Below are 21,031 nucleotides of genomic sequence, written 5' to 3'. Positions count from 1 at the left end.
GATGGCAGATGGCTGACATCAGGTCTGGCTCCAACTGGGCACACAGTTCATGGATTGTTGCACGATCAAGTCTTTAGGTGATTATTGTGTGTCTCTCTTCCATTGTCAACAGGTCCACAAGCGGTCTATACACTGGAGGATGCCGCCATCTCATCACCTGCACCAGCAGACATGCCCTATGGACGAGAACAGGAAGCAGAGAGTCAGCCAACACGGAGGTATCACAAAATGTCATTTGCACACATTTATTAATCCGCAATGTGCCTGTAACTGTGTGTATTCAAGGCTTACATTGGTGTGACGCAGTTAATATTAATGCCATGTGGCCCCCTGAAATGGCGGCTGCCTGACCTGTAAGGTGGGACAAGGGGATATGAGGTAACTGTGCTGGTGTTGTACACCGTCGCGGTGGGCGGTCGAAGACCGCGGAGCAATCCAGCATTGGTCAACATTGGACCCTATGGGTCCGAGGAGCGAATGATGATGTACGCCTGCGGTGACGGTACGCATTGCCGCAGACGTGACCGCCATTTTCTGTCTGTTCACTCACTTGATACCTGACCTTCAACAGGAGAGGACCTACACTGCAAGTGGTGCTGTGACCTGTGTCTGGAAGCAACGATGGCTCATGTTTCTGGGGAAAGGGCCCCTGCCTTCACTTTGGAGGAGTTGGAGAAACTAGTGGATGGAGTCCTCCCCAGTACACACAACTGTACGGTCCTCGAGACAAACAGGTGAGTACACTGTGAGCATGCTGCATGGGCAATGCCTGTTTGGAATGGTGTGGATGGAAGATAAATATGCTTCATTTGAGGCCTGCATGTACGGACGGTGAGTGTATGTGCGTCAGGGCAAGGGTGTGAACGTGGGTCAATGAGTATGACGGTCCGGACGGGTAATGATTTTCCTTTCCCCCTGTACTATTCCTCCAGGTCAGCGCTCATCAGAAGAAGGCGTGCCATCGCCAAGGACAGACGGAGCACCCACTGCCGTAAAAGATGGGAGGACCTGCGCCGCTGGAGCAAGAGGATGGCGGAGGCCCAGCTGGAGATGGCCTCCCAACTTGGGAGGGGTGCCCGCCGCACCATAAACCCCCGATGTTCCGGATCCTGGCAGTGGCGTATCCGGAGTTGGATGGGCACTTGAAGGCATTACAGCAGCCACAAGGGGGTGAGTACACTCTCATTCAGCTGACTCTGCGCGCATTACGAGGTGTCTGGGTGGGGGAGGTGGGCAGTGGGTTCCCCTAGGCCAGGGCGATCTTGGTAGGCAAGGTCCCTTGTGAGGCAGGCTCTGTGGCACCCCATCCCCACTACTGGTTAGTGCCATCTACACCTAGTCAGGCTCCTGTGACTTCCAGGTGTGCAGCAATAGGGCTTAGGCCTTGTACCCCATGAGCATGGGATTAATCTAGGAACTATAAGTGCATGGCGTAGTGCAGAGGGCTGCTGTGTCTGTTGTGTCCGCCAACGGTAGTGGTGTTGCATGCACTGAACATGTCTTTCTCCTGTCTCCCCCTCTTTTTTTATGGTCTCCCTGTTTTTGTGTGCAATAGCATCATCAGGCGGAGGAGCATTGGCACCGGAGCAGGAGGGAGCTGCATCCCACTTGGCCATGGAGGGCGAAATAACGGAGTCTGAAGCCACCAGTGGACTGAGGGTGAGGGGAGATCCACGGCGGAGACAGGAGCAGAGACCAGCGACAGTGACTCCTCCTCTGATGGGAGCTCCCTTGCGGTGGCGGGCACCTCTGTGCCCATTGCATCAACCTGTACAGCCGCCACCCCCCCTACCAGCACCGCCCTCCCAGCCGCCCCTCAGCATGTGTCCTATGCCCGCTCACCCAGGAGGGTGGGCATCTCCTTCGCCCCGGGCACCTCAGGCCCTGCCCCAGTCAGCCCTGCTGCCCTCAGTGAGGAGGCTATTGACCTCCTGAGAACCATCACTGTTGGGCAGTCTACCATTCTGAATGCCATCCAGGGTGTTGAGATGCATTTGCAACAAACAAATGCATACCTGGAGGGCATTCATTCTGGCCAGGCAGCCCAACAGAGAGCATTTCAGGCTCTGGCCTCAGCACTGATGGCAGCCATTGTCCCTGTGTCTAGCCTCCCCCCTCCAACTTCCTCCACCCAGACCCAATCCCCTGTACCTCAGCCTATCCCAAACACACCATCAGACCAGCATGCACACACATCAACACACAAGAGTGGCTCAGGCAAACATAAGCACCACACATCTTACAGGCACTCACACAAGCATCATACCCATGCACACATACCAACATCCACTGCCTCCACTGTGTCCCCCTCCTCCACGTCTCCCTACTCCCTCCCAGTCTCGTCTCCACTCACACCTGCATGCACTACATCCTCAGCCACTACCTCCATCACCAGCACGCCCATCACCACACACAGCTCACTTGCACTCACCACCCCCACTACCATTCACACATCGCCAGTGTCTTCTCCCAGTGTGTCTGTGAGCCCTCCTCCCAAATAACACAAACGCAGGCACACACCCACCCAATAGCCATCCACCTCACAACAGCCTCCAGCCCATGCACCTTCACCCAAATTCAGCAGACGTACACCTCCTACAACCTCTACCTCTACCTCCACTCCCAAACCCACTCAATCTACCCGTCCCAGTGTGTCTAAAAAACTTTTCCTGGCTAACATTGACCTCTTCCCTACAACTCCCCCCCGTCCTTCCCCTAGGGCCAGGCTTTCCAGGTCCCAGCCCAGCACCTCAGCCACCACATCCCCAGGCACAGTGGTGCCAGCAACTGCAGGGTCATGGAGTGCGCCAACCATAAGGGCTGCCAGTGTGCCACGGAGCGAGGGCAAGGACATTCCGCCACCTGCCAAAGTGAAAAAGGTGCCCACATCCCAGAGGGAGAAGCTGAAAACACCTGCCACCAAGGGGTCAGGGAAAACGAAAGGGGATAGTGGAAGACAGCTGTGCCACCAACAAAGGTGGGGAAGGGCCAAAAAGTGAAGGGCAGGTCAGGAGAGGGCATGGTGGCACCGACTGAGGGACCAGTGTCACACCTTCTGTCCACGTCAACGCCAACCTGTACCGCGGAGAACACCACCACCTTCACCGCCACAGACCCCGCCGCCAGCACCACCGCCACAGACCCCGCAGCCAGCACCGCCGCCACAGACCCCGTCGCCAGCACCGCCGCCACAGACCCCGGAGCCAGCACCGCCGCCACTTACACCGCCGCACGCACCACCACCACTGACACTGCAGCAAACACCACCAGCGGCCCTGCGACGTCCTCAGACAGTGGCACCACCGCTGACATAGCTACCATCCCCGGTGGTCAGTCGTCCGAGGCTGGTGGTGAGTTCCAGGACCCTGGGCAGCTTCCATGAAGCATCACTGTCATCACAGTTGTCACCTGCATATGGAATGTGAAGCCGTAGCTGTATGGGGTATGTCTCTGCCTCCATGGCGTATCAAGCTACCTCTACCTCGGCAATCTCGTGGCACACACACCCAGGCGAGTGTATTGTTCTGGCCACACTGCACGTGGAGCAATCTTGGCACCAAGCCCCCTCCAGAACCAGTGAAGTATCACATCCACTACCTCAGTCCTTGGCATAATGAAGCACTCTGGGGACCATGCCCCCTCCAGAACCATTGGAGAGATACATCCACTACCTCAGTCCTTGGCAGGATGAAGCACTCTGGGCACCATGCCCCCTCCAGAACCAGTGGAGTATCACATCCACTACCTCATTCCTTTGCAGGATGAAGCACTCTGGGCACCATACCCCCTCCAGAACCAGTTGAGAGATACATCCACTACCTCAGTCCTTGGCAGGATGAAGCACTCTGGGCACCATGCCCCCTCCAGAACCAGTGGAGACTATTATCCACTAGAGAGACTGTGGTCCCCAGGATGCAGCAGTGGGCAACCCACCCACTGGAAAGACTTGAGAGACTGTGGCTTTGCACTCCCCAGGATAAAGCAGTGGGCACCCCACCCACTGGAAAGACTTGAGAGACTGTGGCTTTGCACTCCCCAAGATAAAGCAGTCGGCAACCCACCCACTGGAGAAACTTGAGAGACTGTGGCTTTGCAATCCCCAGGATAAAGCAGTGGGCAACCCACCCACTGGAAAGACTTGAGAGACTGTGGCTTTGCACTCCCCAGGATAAAGCAGTGGGCAAACCACCCACTGGAAAGACTTGAGAGACTGTGGCTTTGCACTCCCCAGGATAAAGCAGTGGGCACACCACCCACTGGAAAGAATTGAGAGACTCTGGCTTTGCACTCCCCAGAATAAAGCAGTGGGCAAACTACCCACTGGAAAGACTTGAGAGACTGTGGCTTTGCACTCCACAGGACCAAACTGTGGGCATGGAGCCCCCTCTTGGAGCAGTGGTGTTGTGCGTTCATCAGGCTGAGGTGCCCCCCATCCCGCTCCCCCTGAGGTGCCTGTATATTTTCTATGTGATGCCCCTCCTGTGTTCTCTCCGTTTGGAGTCAGGTATCTAGTGTGGGCCCCGCCCATGCATTTTGGGCCCAGTGGTCCACGGACAATGATTGGTGCCCGGACATGTGTATTTGGTGTACATAATTGTATATACTGGATTTTGCATTTTGATAATGATATTTCACATGATTTCATTTGTTCAAATCATTTCCTTTTGTCCTTGCGTTCTTCCAGGGCCTTGGGGGGTGTATATGTGATGTTGCAGCATGTGTTTGTGTGTATGGTGTTGTGGGTGAGGGTAGGGGTGTTGCATGTGTGTGTCACTCTCTTTTCCCTCCCCCCTCCCCTGTGTTGTAGGTGCAGTACTCACCGTGGTCGTCGCCGCCGTCGTTGGAGCTCGTGATAGAGTAGCAGGAAGACCATTGCCGGTAGTATCTGCAATTCGGGCTCCATGACCTCCTGGTTCCTCGTGGGGTGTGGAGAAGTGAGTGTTTTCCCTTCTGTGTAGTGTTTCTGCCGTGTTTTTATTTGCGTCGGTTCCGCCCCGGAAAAGGTGGCGGATAGGCCTGTTGTGATAGGGTGGGCGGTACATTGTCTCCCGCCTGTGTGTTGGTGGTGTCCGCCGCGCTGTTTGTTTGTACCGCCGTGACAGTCGGAGTGTTAAACTGGCTGTCTATGTTGGCGGTTTCCGCCACGGTCGGAAACCCATCCCAGGGTTGTAATGAGGGCCGTTAATTTGAAAAAAGGGGGTTTCCGAGAGTGACAAACTGTTGCGTGGCCCCACCCAAGGTCTTATTCTGACCACTGTACCAGTTCTTGTATTGATTAATATCTTCAATATTTAATATTCCAAATTTTCCAACAATGTTATTAAGCATTTGTCCACTTTAGCCTATGCATGAAAGTAGTCAGTTTATGAAACAACATTTGCTAAATTTACAAGGATAAAAAAAAAGGGGAACTGCTGTGTCAAAATAATTTGTTGCAACCAGAAGCCAAGAACATTAGGATTGGGATGTGAAGATAAGGGATGGATACAACAAAGAGCTCTTCGGCATCATCAAAGAACTGTCCAACCCCAGGACCTGCTCCCACGAACCCTCGCCATCACAGGAACTCTGCAACTCCCTGTCACTCACTTCCGTCGAAAGATCGAGGACATCCACAACAGCTTCGCACCACAGACCCATCAGCCAACCACAGACAACCATGAACCCAATGCATCAAACAACACCAACCCTCTATGCTCCTGGACCCACGTCAACAATGAAGACACCATCAACCAGATAACCCCATTAACTACTGACCCCTTCCCAGCGAAGGTCATTGAAAAAATCGTGAACAACCACGAACCCAATGCATCAAACAATACCAACCCTCTATGCTCCTGGACCCACATCAACAATGAAGACACCATCAACACCATGGCCTCCATCCACTCTGGCTCCCCCTCGGATCCCTACCCGCACCAGATCTTCAACAAAGCCAGCAACATCATTGCACCCCACCTCTGTGCAATCATCAACAACTTCTTCGAGACAGCCACCTTCCCGGGGAGATTGAAACACGCCAACATCAACGCCCTGTTGAAGAAACCCAGAGCAGATAACCCCATTAACTACCGACCCCTTCCCAGTGAAGGTCATTCAAAAAATCGTGAACAGCCAACTTTCCCTCTACCTGGAGGACAGCAAAGTGCTTGATACCTCCCAATCCGGATTTTGCAAGAACCACAGCACGGAGACCGCACACATTGCTGCCACAGATGACATCAGGACCATGCTCGACAAAGGCGAAACTGCAGCGCTCATCCTTTTGGACCTTTCCGCAGCTTTCGACACCGTCTGTCACCACACCCTTTGAACACGCCTCCACAACATCGGGATCCGCGGCAAGGCCCTCGACTGGATCTCCTCTTTCCTCTCCGGCAGAACCCAGATGGTCCACCTTCCGCCCTACCTGTCCAAATCCTTCAAAACCGTCTGTGGTGTCCCTCATGGATCCTCCCTTAGCCCAACACTTTTCAAAGTGTACATGGCTCCCCTCGCCAACATCGCACAATCCCACCACATTAACATAGTATCCTAAGCAGACGACACCCAGCTGATCATCTCCCTCACGAAAGATCCCACAACAGCAAGAAACAACCTCCACAAGGGACTTCACACTATCGCCAACTGGATGGAATCAAGCCACCTCAAGCTAAACACAGACAAAACAGAGGTCCTCATCCTCAGCAGCAACCTCTCCTTCTGGAGCGACTCCTTGTTGCCTACCTCCCTCAGAGCCGCCCCCACCCCCACCACCCAAGTATGGAACCTGGGCATCATCCTTGACTCAGCACTCAGCATGACTCAGCAGGTCAACGCAGTCTCCTCTTCCTGCTACAACACCCTCTGCATGCTCTGCAAGATTTTCAAATGGATTCCTGTTGAAACCAGAAAAACAGTCACCCACGCCCTACTCAGCAGCCGACTGGACTTCGGCAATGCGCTCTATGCACGAACCACGGCCAAACTACATCTCTGCCCACCTCAGAGAGCTACACTGGCTACCCGAATCGAAGAGGATTACCTTCAAACTACTCACCCATGCACACAAAGCCCTTCACAACACAGGTCCGGCCTACCTCAACAGACTCACCTTCCACACCCCGCCCGCCAGCTCCGCTCCAGCTAGCCTCACCCTCGCCTCCGTGCCCTGCATTCACTGCACCACTACCGGAGGAAGATCCTTCTCTTACCTCGCCGCCAAGACCTGGAACTTCCTACCGCTCCAACTACGCCAGACCCAAGACCTCCTGGCCTTCAGAAAACGTAGCAAGACATGGCTATTCGACCAATAGCTTTCCCCTCCCCCCCACCGCCTTGAGACCCTGATGGGTGAGTAGCCTGCCATTATAAATTTATTGATTGATTGATTGATAAAACAGAAGCTAAAAAATCACATCAAGTGCACAGAACGATTCAGTCAAGGAGGTATCACTTCTTCGCTTGATGGCTATTGGTGATGTTCTCACTACTGTGGTGGATCTCATTTAGTTCCCTCTCCCAGACATTGCTTGCTGATCTTAGGTTTTCAACTTTTTCTTGAAACTTCCTCTAAGATGATAGCCACTTTGTAGGTCTGGTGCAGTCACGATTGCCACTTTTAGGGCTGGTGTTGTCAAAACCTTCAGTCATAAACATTGTATGAAAACGTGCTCTGGGCCATTCCTTCTAAGCACTTAGTTGCATTGGGTGACCTTCCTTTGACCATTGCTTGTGAAAAGTATGATTCATATGTGCAGCCTTTTATTGATGTTTACTTTTCAGCAGTGTATGAGTCAGATGGAATGCAGCTGAAGAGACGAAAGCTGTTCTATGACAACAGGTGACATACATCACCCTCCCAAGCAGGTGACATTCCCAGTCTTGCGGACCTCATCCTAAGCTCTTTGGGGCATGGCAGGCCAGTACATGGATACCAGGTCCCAGAGATCCTCACCCCATACCTTCCAGAACACCACCCATTCTTGTAATCCAGGCACACTGAGTGCCAGAGAGGGACAAGAGAAAGCATCTGGCCTCCTGCACTCTATCCTCAGTGCCTGGTCTTTAAAGGAATCTTTGGTTCCAGAACATTCGATCACAGAAATGTGAGGAAAATGAGTTTTTTTAGTCAAAGTTGGAGGCTTGCAGGAGATTCTAGGTAAACAAATTTTGCAGGAGCCATGTAAGTCACCCTCCCCTAGATTCCCTTAGCTATCTAGTTTTAAGAAATGTATAGGCTTGCTATGTTTTTAAAGTTGCCACCTGACCTATGGCTAGAAAATCCACAGCTAACAACATTGGAAAAAGTTAGGTTTTCAGTAGAAAAAATGTGATGCATTAATATTGCATTTTGGCCTGTTTCTTGTTGTGGGCACTTAACCTAACCACACAAGTGAGATACTTAACTTACTTAATTGTAAGTTATTTGTTAATGTGGAATAGTAGAACATTTGTTATTACCAATTGGATTCTGCTGTATTTTTGCCTTCAAAACATAAACCAGTGTGTAAGAAAGAAGACATTTTGAAAAAATATGAAAATGTTGTAAAAGAAAGGCATTTTTCCTACTCATTTTCCATATGTCAAGAGTTAGTTTCTTTGAGGAAACCTTGAGGGACCTACACACATGACCCCTACCTGATTCTGGAATCTTGTCTAACTTTCAGAAATTTCCTGGCTAACACCTGAGTTTCACACTAGTTTACACCACAAATTGGAAGCAGGTTGAAAACCCAAAAAGGGACAACTTCCTTTAAAAAATGCAAACATTTTTGTAAAACAGTTAGGTTTTTTGATTCAGCTCTACGTGTTCGTGAAAGCTGGAAGATTGTGACTCTAGCACAGCAAACCATTCTTTGATGCCATTTTTATGAAGAAGAAACAGACAATTATCCAGAGCATATTTTTCACAAAAAACTCAAACTGTATCCATACTTTGCCTATTTGTTTGTGCCCCTCCAGGACAATCCATAAATCCTGGGTACCTGTAGAATCCCCAGGATGGTAGGAAATAATTATACAAAATATGATGCAAGTTTGGACTGGATACTTTATGTGGGCAAAATATTACAGAAGCCCAAGTGCAAACTACCTTAAACAGCCAAAAGAGAGGGTTCAGCACTGGCAGGGAAGTGAGGGGAAAGTTGTGGGGAGAGATTCAGCAGTTAAAGGGTTAAGAAAATGGCATGTTTTGTTTACATATTTTGAAGTAGAAAATGTCAAAAGGGCCGATTGCACGCCACATTTGGTACCAACAATGTAGGCATGGTAAATGTTTTACAGGCATAAGTTCTCATCCCCTAATTATAATTTTGCACAGGCCTACTATTAACTAGGAGGAAATAGATATATATTTCTGCTCAAGGAGGTTGGTGGAATTTAGTAACTCCTGCCAAGTTCTGCCAATCGCCACGTGGAGGAATTATTCTCCCATTGACACCTCGCGATGTTCACTTGAACAACACAGGGCTGAGTAATGAGTGCTTGCAAGTAGATTTGACAGCCGCTAGCGCAAGTTCCGGTCATCACAGAGCCTTTCAGTAACATTTTGTGATACTGGTGATCACAAGTTTTAGTGCAAAAAACATTTTTTCTTTCTTCAACAGGAAGGAAGTGCCACAGAGAATCGAACTTCCTCTTCTTGTCCCGAAGCCTCCTCCTAGTGCTTTGTTTATCTCCTGGTCACGTCTCATTTGGATTTTGAGGTGAAAGGTGTTTGCCATAGACCACCATTCTGTCTTTGTTCTCCATGCCATGTGTCCAGCAACCATTTTGTGCAATGATGGACCTCAATATGTTCGCTGTCCATGCATCCCTGCTTGTTGTTGTTTGACCATGTGGCCGGCGGCCATTTTATCTGACCAGTGTGCTTTTGCCATAGGCCTGCATGTGTTCCTTGTGTTTCATGACTCCTTGCATGTAGTTTGACTATGTGGCCGGCAGCAAATTTGCGTATTCAGCCAGTGTGCTTCTGCCCTATGCCTGCATGTGTTCAGCGCTGTGCATGCCTCCTTGCTTGTTGTTTGACCATGTGGTTGGTGGCCATTTTGTGTAGTCAGTAAGTGTGCTTTTGCCATAGCCCTGCATGTGTTTTTTGGTGTCCATGCCTCCTTGCATATTTGTTGACCATGGAACCGGCAGACATTTTTGTGTAGTAAGGCAGTGTGCTTTTGCCATCTGCCTATGCATATGTACTTTGTTGTCCATGCCACCTTGCATGTTGGTGTTTGAACATGTAGCTAGTGTGTTAAATCCTTTTTCTAAGCCATATTCTAGGGACATTGAAAAGGGCTATGCATTTTAGTTTTAGTTTTTTTCTCTTTTTTTTTTTTACATTTTTCACTGACATCAGTTTAAAGTGTTTGAGGATCATCATAGTATGTATTTACAGTATTAATATGATTTTGGATGCATTTTTCCCATTTCCCCCTACATCTCTTTGCCTCCTAAAGGATTTTTCATAGTTCCTAGTGAGACACTAGTAATAACTTTTTTTTAATGTATTATTACATTTTTCTCTTCAGCCCCTGTCTGTCATAGGACTCTTAGGCCACAGGTGCACACAGGAATTAGCATCATTAAGGATAATACACTTTTTCCCAGGCCTGCACCCCTTGCTGTTATAGCTCGCTCAGGCATTTAGGCGCAAAGCATCATTCATCTTTTTAAGGATTATTCATTGTCGTGGTGATCTACCTGAAAACAAAGGTTCCCTGCCAGACCTATTTTGCCAGAGTTTCTGTCCCAGCTCCCCATCACAATTGGTTGGAGAAGCTTTGCATCATAGTTCAGTTTACCCTTTCCACTAGATGGCAGACATATGGACATATGGACCACTTGTCAAGCAACTGATTACATGTGCATCACACTAAATCCCTTTTGGTGGGGTTAAGAAACAGCTAACAGTTTCTTGCAGGAGTTTCTGGGTTTTGCAATTCTCTTCGTTTCTTCTAAGAGGGTGTTTTGGGGAAATTCTAGTAATTTACTCCTGCTTTCCTGGTTGCTGGTGGAGTGTTGTGGTACTTACCTTTGTGCTTTCCTGGCACCCCTAATGACCCACTACACACTCCACTTACCTGGGTGGGGGTGACACCCTTGCATTCCATTTTTTGTATGTGGTTTTGAGCTCCCAAAGATTCACTATTCTCTATTGTGTTTTACACTATTGGCACTGTTTTCTAACTATTTCTATGCCTATTTCTGACCACTAGTGTATATATCTTGTGTATTACTTACCTCCTAAGGGAGTATTACCTCTATAGTCATTTTGGTGTTGTGTTACCATAATAAAGTGCCTTTATTTTTGTAACACTGAGTGTATTCTTTCATGTGTGTAAGTGCTGTGTGACTAAAGTGGTATTGCATGAGCTTTGCATGTCTCCTAGATAAGCCTTGGCTGCTCATTCACAGCTACCACTATAGAGCCTGGCTTCTAGACACAGCCTACATTTCACCTATAGAGGATACCAGGACCTGGTATAAGGTGTAAGTACCTAAGCTACCCACCACACACCAGGCCAGCTTCCTGCCCTCCCTCTACTCTAAGCCTCTGTTCAGATGCTCTGGACATGATCTAGACATGGACTGGTTCACAGCCAAGTCTGAGACCCGCCACAAGAGACAAGGGTAAACGAAAGTTCCTGAAAGCCTTAGAATAATGGAAAGAGACAGTGACCAGGATGAGTCAGACTGTCAGTATGGAAGCCCACTCAGACGACACTGAGATTACCCCCCCCCCCCCACGCTCAGAGGAATGTGGCACTGGTTCCACCGCCACCGCCAGATTCCGTATGTCAAAGGCCACCGCTGAGACTTACATCGACCACTACCTCACCTAAAACACTCACCTACCTCCATTCCTTAAGGCAGTGGCGCACTAAAAAAGTTCACCTCCCCAGTTTGGGACTTCTTTCTTACAATTAACAAGCAGGAGGATAACACTGCAATATGTTCCATATGTTCCATTTGAGACACTTGTGTTCGGCAAGGTAAGCCTGGTTCAAACTATGGTACTAGAGGCCAAATGACCCATATGAAAAAAAAAATGGAAAAAAAACACACCATCCGGTGGGAGAAGCACCTGAAACAAGTAGCTGATGGTGGTGATTGGAGAGCAGAATAAGCTACTTCGATCATGATGGTAGGAGGTGATGAGGAAGCAGAAGATGGAAACTTTACACCAAGCAGCCCTGTCCCCAGCAGACTCTAGCAGTCCACAGCCAGCATCACCCGTATCAGCAACCTCCAAATTGTTCTAAACTCAGGTGCAGACATCACCACAAGCACTGATGATTACCTCAAGATTCACATGGAGTCTGCCATCATATGGTTCTCTCCAGACGTCACCTGTGTCAGTGCTACCATAAAAGAAAACAATCCAAGCTACTATTACTGACATGTTTAGGCAGGAGGGGCCCTATGAATGCAACCACCCAAAGACATGGTTGGAGAACAGTAAGCTGGATAACTTTTAGTACTGAACCTCCCCATTTTTGGTTTGCAGAAGAACTGGGATTTTTAGAATTTGTTGTGGTGATCTACCTGAAAACAAAGGTTCCTTGCCAGACCTATTTTGCCTGAGTTTCTGTTCCAGCTCCCCATCACAATTGGTTGGAGAAGCTTTGCATCATAGTTCAGTTCATCCTTTCCACCAGATGGCAGACATATGGACCACTTGTCAAGCAACTGATTACATGTGTATCACACTAAATCTCTTTTGTTGGGGTTAAGAAACAGCTATTTGTAGGTCTCAGCACTGAAGCAACTTTTAAGGGCGTTCAGCGGCATGCAACAGTAGCGGTATTCAACATGGAAAAAGGTGTTTCAATGGGTGTGATTCAGAGCTCTCACAGATGGATTTGTTGCAGTGGACAATGGCAGTAACATAGTGAAGACCATGGCAGATGGTGAATATTTCAGGGTCCTGTCTTTGGTGGATTGCATCAACCTGGTTAGCAGAACTTTCTCAAAAAGTGAAGACATAGTCAGAAACATGCTGACCACCTGCAAAATAATCTACACTCATTTCAGTCATTCTTTTAAAGCCTGGAAGCAGTTGAGAATCATCCAGTGTGCTAATAGAGTACCAGTTAAAGCTCTCATACAGGGGGTGCCAACTCACTGGAATCTCAAACTACTACATGTTACAATGTCTGCTTGAGTACAACAGACCAATGTATGACTAAGTCCTTCAAAGAGGAGGAACCAACACTTCATACCACAAGATTACACTGTTCCTGAAACAGCACAGAAGGGAGATGAAGGCAATTAGTCAGACTCAAGTGTATTAGCTGACTAACGTCTGAGTGAGCCCCCCAAGTTTGAGGACAAATTCTACGTCCCTGACTGAGTAGAACTTTCAAACTACTGTTGAAGTGCCTGGAAAAAAATGTATATAGTTAGAGGAACATTTTTATTTTTGATGCCTGACTTATGCAGCTCCACTGTTTATTCACATGCATTGCCAGAGTGGAGTTGGACCAGTGTGTACAAAAGACGCCTCCCAATCTGGTTAAAGGACATGAAGGCAACAGATATGGACGGGATTGAGAGTACCTAACAATTCTGTGTTAGCCTGAACCCTCTAAAACCTATATGAAATCCTTAGACTGTCCTTAAAATTACAAAGACCACTGCTATCACTGACTGCAGCTCATCTGTGGGCCCCTGCTGTAGACTGCACAGGCCTGTCCCCTTTGAAAATACGGAAAATAGACTATGGCAGTGATAGTGAGTGGAAGGTGAAGTGATGATCAAGATATGTTGCAACCCCAGAGTAGTGAAAAAAGCCATTGACAGCTCCTAAAAGTAAGTGACATAAAGGCACTGAAAGGCTGTAAGCCTGGGTGGGCAAGCTGGGTGCTCTGTTGTATAATCAAAGGGAGAAAACACAGTTGTGCATTGCAATGATCTGGTTTGTGCCTAAGGTCATGGTGAGTGGAATGTTTGTAGGCAATTGATTATATGAGGAAAATGTAATGAGCTCGAAGCCTCAATATATTATGCCTAATTACCAGAAATGTAATATTTTTGTGGTGGGTGCTCTATGGAGGGTCTTACTCCTGGGTCAGCTTTGCTCCTAGCTCTTGACTTCATATGTCACAGAGCAAGTCTGGCTGGTCCTGAAAGGCTGGATCCTGAATTATGTCCATTTCCATTCTTGGTCCTCAGAGGAAAGCTAGTGCCTTATAGTTTGCTCCCCACCTGCACCACTACAAAAAAGTCTGCAAAAGGCTAGAGAGAAGATGGAGGAAATCTTATGAACTAGTGGATAGGGAGGTATACAGAAAAGCAATCAGAGTTTATCATGCCGAGATTAAATTAGCGCAGAGCACTTATTATCAGGAAAGAACTGAAGATGCCTCTGGTTCCCCCAAAGAAGTGTTTCAGGTTCTAAAAGAAATTCTCCAGGTCCCCATGGAGGAGAACCCCATGGAAGCCTCCAGAGAGCATAGCAATAAGCTAGCGGGCTTCTTCAAACAAAAAATCCTGGACATTTATTCAAAGTTCAAAAATATTTTGCCCAGGTCAGAAGAGCGGGATATTCCCACCCATAACCGATTAGCCTTTATCTCTCAGTTTACCCCTATTTCTCAGGCACAGGTCACAGCATCCCTCACCGAACTCAAGTCAGGATCTCCGTTAGATCCCGCCCCTTCACATACTAGCCAGAGTGGTGACTATAATTGTGCCGGTCTTAACAGAAATTCTGAACACATCAATAACTAAAGGTTCTGTTCCGTGTCTGTGGAAACTCACCATAGTTAAGCCACTTCTTAAGAAAACCATCTGGGATACAGCAGAATTTAAGAACTATAGGCCTATTTCCTTACTACCCACCCCAGTCAAAATACTAGACAAGCACATTAATATGCAACTCTCCACCTTCCTAGAAGTTAACAACCTTCTCCACCCATCCCAAATGGTTTTTAGACAGGGACACAGCACAGGAGCAGCGCTCATCGCAGTGGTGGAGGAAGCTAGGAAGTGTGAGGATGAGGGACGGACTACAGTGGTCATACTGCTCGATCTGAGTGCGGCGTTCGACACTGTAGACCATCAGGTGCTGGCCCAGAGGATGAGGAACAGCGGAATTAAGGTACGCGCCCTTGGGCTGCTCATCTCCTTTTTACAAGGTAGAACATTTCAGGTCCTTGACCGGTCCCATTACTCGGATAAATTCCAGTACAACTGTGGCGTTCCACAGGGATCATCTCTTAGGCTGACACTTTTTAACATATATATGGCCCCTCTGGCCACGTTGGTGGAATCCTTCGAACTAACCTTGGTGTCTTACGCAGATGACACCCAATTGGTGGTCTCCTTCTCATCAGACATAGCCTCAGAAGGCTCCACACTGTCCTCCTGTCTACAAGCTGTGTCAGAGTGGATGTCAGACAGCAAACTGCAACTAAACTGTGAGAAAACGGAACTAATGATCTTGAGCCCGGAATCTTCACCACGCAAACCGATTAAGATTCCTAGCACCTTGGAGGAACTTCCTCCTCCAAAGAAAGATATCAATATTCTAGGGATATGGCTGGATCCTTTGCTAACACTGGAAAAGCATGCTAGGCACATATTGTCTACCTGCTTCGGCCTACTGAGACTCCTAAGGAAGGTCTTTGTAATTCTGCCTGCATTGGACAGGAGGCTCATCATTCAGGGTACCGTTCTTTCCAGGTTAGATTATGGCAATGGCCTATTTTTTGGCTCTCCGTCTTATGTAAAGAAGAAACTGCAGCGGGTACAAAATGCGGCTGCCCGTTTGCTATTGGATATTCCTAGATGGACCTCGGTAAAAGCAAGTTTAGTCTCTTTACACTGGCTACCCATCGAACAGCGCATAAAATTCAAGGCTCTGTGCTGTATACACAGGTCCCGTCACAGTAGAGGTCCTCCACTCTTAAAGAACCTTGCCTCTTTCTACAAACCGAATAGAGACCTTAGATTGTCCTCAGCAGCATTGGCTACTCTACCCAGAGTAAACAAAGTTAGGTGGGGCGGCGCCACAATGGCATACCTGGGTGCCAAGTTGTGGAACTCTCTGCCTCCCATATTGCGACTGATAAGCCATGAATACAATTTTCAGAAGGCTTTGAAAACTTGGCTGTTTTAGATCTGGTGTGTGCAATGCTGAGATCTGGTCACGGTCTGCTAGCGCTGGGAAGCCTTAGGGCAGCCATGTGCTCTACAAATTGGATAACATAACATAACATTCTCGAGGTGGTTGGAACATATTAGAATCTCTGTACTCCATCTAACACTTCTGCACTTATGAATAGAGGGCAGAGTGAGCTAAGCCCAAATACAAACCAAAACGGTACTTATTTGTGGCACAAAGAGCAAGTTAAGAGAAGATAAAGAACCCTATTGTTCTCATCCATCAGTGGCAAGGGACAGCTTTTCAGACCCATTGGCTCAGAGTGAAATGTATATACTCATCTTCCTTTCCCCTATCTAGCAATGGACATCATCAACATCAAGACAGACCAGATGCAAATAAAAGATTAGACGAATGCACAAATGTTTTTGAAGAAAATGTATCATGAAGTAGTACTATTACTGATGAAACATAGTTGAAAGAAATAGGCTTTGAGATGAATTCTAATATAAAGTCACTGTTTGTCAATATAAAGAACAGTCTTCATTCTACAGCTGTTAACATTCACCATCTGATTAACTCAAATGAGGTAAAACCTTGACAAACAAGCCACATGACTAAATGTGGCAGAATGTATGAAGTCAGATGCTAATGCCAAGATTAACAGTGAGAAGCTGCCAGGCCTGAGAAAATCTTAGAGCTTATAAAGGTGAAGGAAGAGGAATTCAAGGCGAGTTTCTGTTAGAATGACTGGAATCATTGGCATGCTAAAGTCTTATAGTATTGGAAAGATGGAAACCTTTGCTAAATACTTACTAGCAGAAACCATAAACAAGTTCAATTGTTAAGGCATTTTTGACAATGATTTTTCAACTTTAGGGATCAGGTACATCTACTATGTTAGCTCTGTTAGAAGAAGTGTGTGATGTTCTACACTTTATCCAGACTTTACCACAGAAGCGAAAGATTATAGCAGTGTTGTCACAGCAGTTAAGAGATTAAAACACGTTTGTGTGTCTTATGTCATGCTGTAGCCTGAGAGATTTAATATCACCAACAAGAGGGAAGACATATTTTTGTGGACCTAGTGTTATGCAATGTTAGGAGGTTTATAAAGTGCCTGGTTACCCCAAAAGAAGGTTCCCTATGCTAGAAGTTCCCCACCAAGACAGCAAGATCTGTTGGCTCTACTCTTCCTTGGCCTGGAAGAGTCAAGTCTTTAGCTTCTTCCTAAAAATAGCTTACTGTTTCTCCTCTCTGAGGCCAGGAGGCATGGAATTACAGAGGTTGGGGGCCAATAACCTGAACAAACAAGCCCTTCCCCCGTCCTCGTTATCCTGGGCACTGTCATTAGGGCCGCATCAGCTGATCTGAGATTTCTGTTGGGGCAGTAATCCTGGAACATCAGAAATAATTATTGCGGACTTATTCCCTTCTGAATTTTGTGGCAAAAACTGAGGGCTTTAAATGCCTCACAGATAGTCAATGGAGCTTCACCAAAGCCTGACCTCTGCAGGGACGAAACCTGTGATCTTCCTGAGCATTTTCAGGATACTGAAACATGAGCCAGCAAATCAAGAGATTTGTCCTTCCACACTAAGGTTTGAATCGAACCATACGCCCAGATTTTAGGATATCGGGCCACATAGAAAAAGCAAAAACAAGGAGAAATAACAGTATTTTTCCTTGTTGGGATATGCTAACACCACCCCTGGGGTGGCGTTGGTTCTTGGCACTGCCTCTGGTTTACGGTTCATTGTATGTCTGTGGCAGCATCAAAATGCAATGAGTGTTGCAGTAGATTGCCCACAGCAACACTCATTGCACGCCCCTTCCACGCTAAGTGTGCATGTGAAGGGACCGTATTTACAAGGTGGTGTTAAGCCACAAAAAGTGTCTTAGCGCCGCCTTGTAAATATGGTGCAAGGCATTGTGCCACCGCAGTGTCACTTTTAGTGACGCTCCGGTACCGCAAGGGCCTCCTAAATGAGGCCCTAAAGCTGTAAGAAGTGTGAAAATAGACCTGAAGTAGGGTTTTTAGGCTATCCATGGCCTCCCCAAAAATGTGAAGGTCAATATTGAACATGGCCTGCATTAACTTTTGTTAAAAAATATGGTTGCTGGTAGGTATGTATGTTTGTTGAGTAAAGGCTAGATAAATTCCCCCTTTGTCAGAGAGGCTGATCAAAGCCCACAGTGAAATGTCCTGGTGCACTTTTTAGATTTCGATAACGAGGGTTAGGCGAAGTTGGAGGATTAAATGAATTCTACTATTCCTCTGGTCAATTTACAAGAAGAGATCGCGAAACTGATGTACGTTATGTACCAATCCACGAAATTGTATTTGTAAAATCATCAGATAATAGAATTTGAGAAGGGATAACAATTCCTATAGTCGCGGGATCTGCAGTTGTGGAATATTGTCCTTTTAAAATGGTTTTAAGTGCGAGAAGATACGGTCACATGGGCGAGTTGTGCCAGTTCATGGGCACTGTTATCTGCAAAAGACTTTATGCACCCACAAATATGTGTGCTTTTGGGTGTTCAAAATGTTTTTGCCATTAGTTTACTACCCTGAAAAAGGTCACAGATATATTCCTTTTAACGATGAGAGTAAATCTATTTTCAGGGTGTGAAATAGGAAGAAATACCCTCCAAAACTGTGACGTTGTAGAGGAAATAATATATCTATGACTACCACATTTTTTATATGGAGAAAAAAATAGTCATTGAAAAGTAATCCTAGCACAACATTCCTCTATGTAGAAATGTGACCTATCCGATAAAAATAGCTCTACATTTGAATACTGACGTAAATCAGTAAACAACACATATTTACCTGACTCTTTGACAAGTCAGCTAAAAACTGACGTTTGCTACAAACTTTTAAGTAACATGATAGAAGTGAATTTGCGACTCTTTCAGTCGGTCTGTTACCACTAATGGTTCCATTCATCAGACAGGTGGTTATTCCTCCATTAAGAACATTTTTTCCAACTTTTTTGGAATTCTTCTGGAGTTTCAGTAGTACTCCGAGGAATCTGAGACCTCCATTGCTTTCCAAGCATATGCACATAACGTAGAACTCGTGCATTCGGTAAATAAATTAGCATGTGTGCGTTCACACATGTAAAAATTGTAAATGTCCTTAAGTAATCCTCAGCTGCGTTTCAATCAGTGACTTTTTGTTTGTCTTCTTCATGACTAAACATCTGTCCCCAGAGGTGCATATCTTTCTATGGATATAGATGTCAAAAATATTTATAAGACTACTCCTTCAAATGTGGAATAAGCTCTGGTTTCCGGGAGAACCCACTCTACAGCACCCACTCCTCGTTCCTTTGTAGAGGATTTGGAGTTTCGTCATATTACACAATGCTGCTGCTCTAATATATGTGTGTAAAAAGTCCATGAGAACAAAAATGAATTTACATTCTTAATGCAAGAGTTTTCATGTGTAAACTGTAATAGTAAAGCACTCAGTGCCGGGTATAATGTATCTATATTGTTAAGAAGCATTTCAGAACTGCACTGTAATGGGGTAACGGAGTAGAGCATAAAACACCACAATGGAACGTAAAATAAAGTACTATTTCAGGCATGATAGTATTGATGTGGGGGGGGGGGGGGGGCAGGAGGATAGATGTGGGCACAGGGTATAAGGAAGGAGACAGGGGGGCATGTTGGTCTACACCTCATCCATGTTATTGAGGCATTCAGTAATAGCATAATGGTGACACCTATAATACTGATACCTGTCAGAGCCAAAAAACACTTTTCTACCTCTTAATCTCGCCTGAACATGTGCACTTTGCATGCAGGAAGTGGTTTAATGGTGCATAGTAAAAGAACATTACTTAGGGTGACCATCTCCCTCCAGGTCCCCCTACATCCAGCCCTGCACTTTTATGTGATATCCTAATACCTTCTGGGTTTTGCAATCTTGTTTTGCGTCCATTACACTAAGACACCTAAACACAATAATTTGAAATTGAAGAGTTCAGTACTTGAGACAGTGCCCGCAATGTACGGAACGTGAGGGTCAACCTAACTTTACTTCAGTTTTGGAATACATACCGCGTCTGCCAAATAAGTGTGCTTTTGGTTTTGATGGAGTTGATTTTGATGTGGTTGGTGGGGTCCGAGAAGTACTGAGGGTTGATGACTGTAAGATAAAAACACTAAACGTTAGAACTCTTACTAATTGAGATGTGAGAGAGAACCAGAACAAAAATGGAAAAATGAGAATGATGCTTGTTTATTTCCAGATTTAATGCTTTTGAGTAACGATTTGAACATATATAGTACATATTTGTCTAGGGATGGCACATGCATACCACCTCCAGGAAAAGTTAAATCACCGGGAAATGTCATAATAATTCTAACATGATGTCTGCAAATTTTCAAAGGGCAGGATGATCTGCCAGCGTACAATTACGTGTAAATTAAATAACAATTACGTTAAATTAATTAAAATTTAAAATTACAATAAAATCACAACGCAAATTCACGGCATTTTTTGTTTTAAAGTGCATTTTTGACTTGATTGTGTTCTAGGACTGCAAACCCTGGAGTAAAAAGGGCTCTTCTGTGTGGGCGATCATTTTTCCATTGCGCCCCTAAGCTTTTGAATCACCTCCCTCTGCACACTAGATCTGAGACCAATTATTTACGTTTCAAGAGACGAATAAATTAAGACATGGTTGTTCCCGTAAATTGTCTTTCTAGTTTCCTTCAGCAGTACGTGCCAGGGTGCGCTTTTTGAGTAGCTGTTACTCTACATAAATTATTTTATCCATTCATTCATTCATTGACGCAGATACCACTACGAATATCATAACTGATACTATTTTTGCTCAACCAAGCCACAAACCTGCTTCAATGATTACAGGTGTCCACATTACACCTATGGTCTGAAAAAAGCTGCTTAATGTAAATTTTGCTTCT

General features: G+C 46.4%; 1 protein-coding gene across 3 annotated transcripts in view; it reads right to left on the bottom strand.

Annotated features, from left to right (window-relative positions):
* LOC138296692 (adhesion G protein-coupled receptor F5-like) overlaps positions 1-21,031 on the bottom strand; it is a 1,076,691-nt gene that overhangs the window by 9,920 nt on the left and 1,045,740 nt on the right. For all 3 annotated transcript variants that reach the window (XM_069236057.1, XM_069236058.1, XM_069236059.1), the window contains one exon: positions 20,162-20,249. In XM_069236057.1, coding sequence (XP_069092158.1) covers positions 20,162-20,249 — 88 coding nt within the window. The remainder of the gene's footprint in view (positions 1-20,161; positions 20,250-21,031) is intronic.

The sequence above is a fragment of the Pleurodeles waltl genome, chromosome 5, assembly GCF_031143425.1.
Source record: "Pleurodeles waltl isolate 20211129_DDA chromosome 5, aPleWal1.hap1.20221129, whole genome shotgun sequence".
Taxonomy (NCBI): domain Eukaryota; kingdom Metazoa; phylum Chordata; class Amphibia; order Caudata; family Salamandridae; genus Pleurodeles; species Pleurodeles waltl.
Note: the sequence above shows the minus strand (reverse complement) of the source record. Positions and strands in the feature narration are given on the sequence as shown.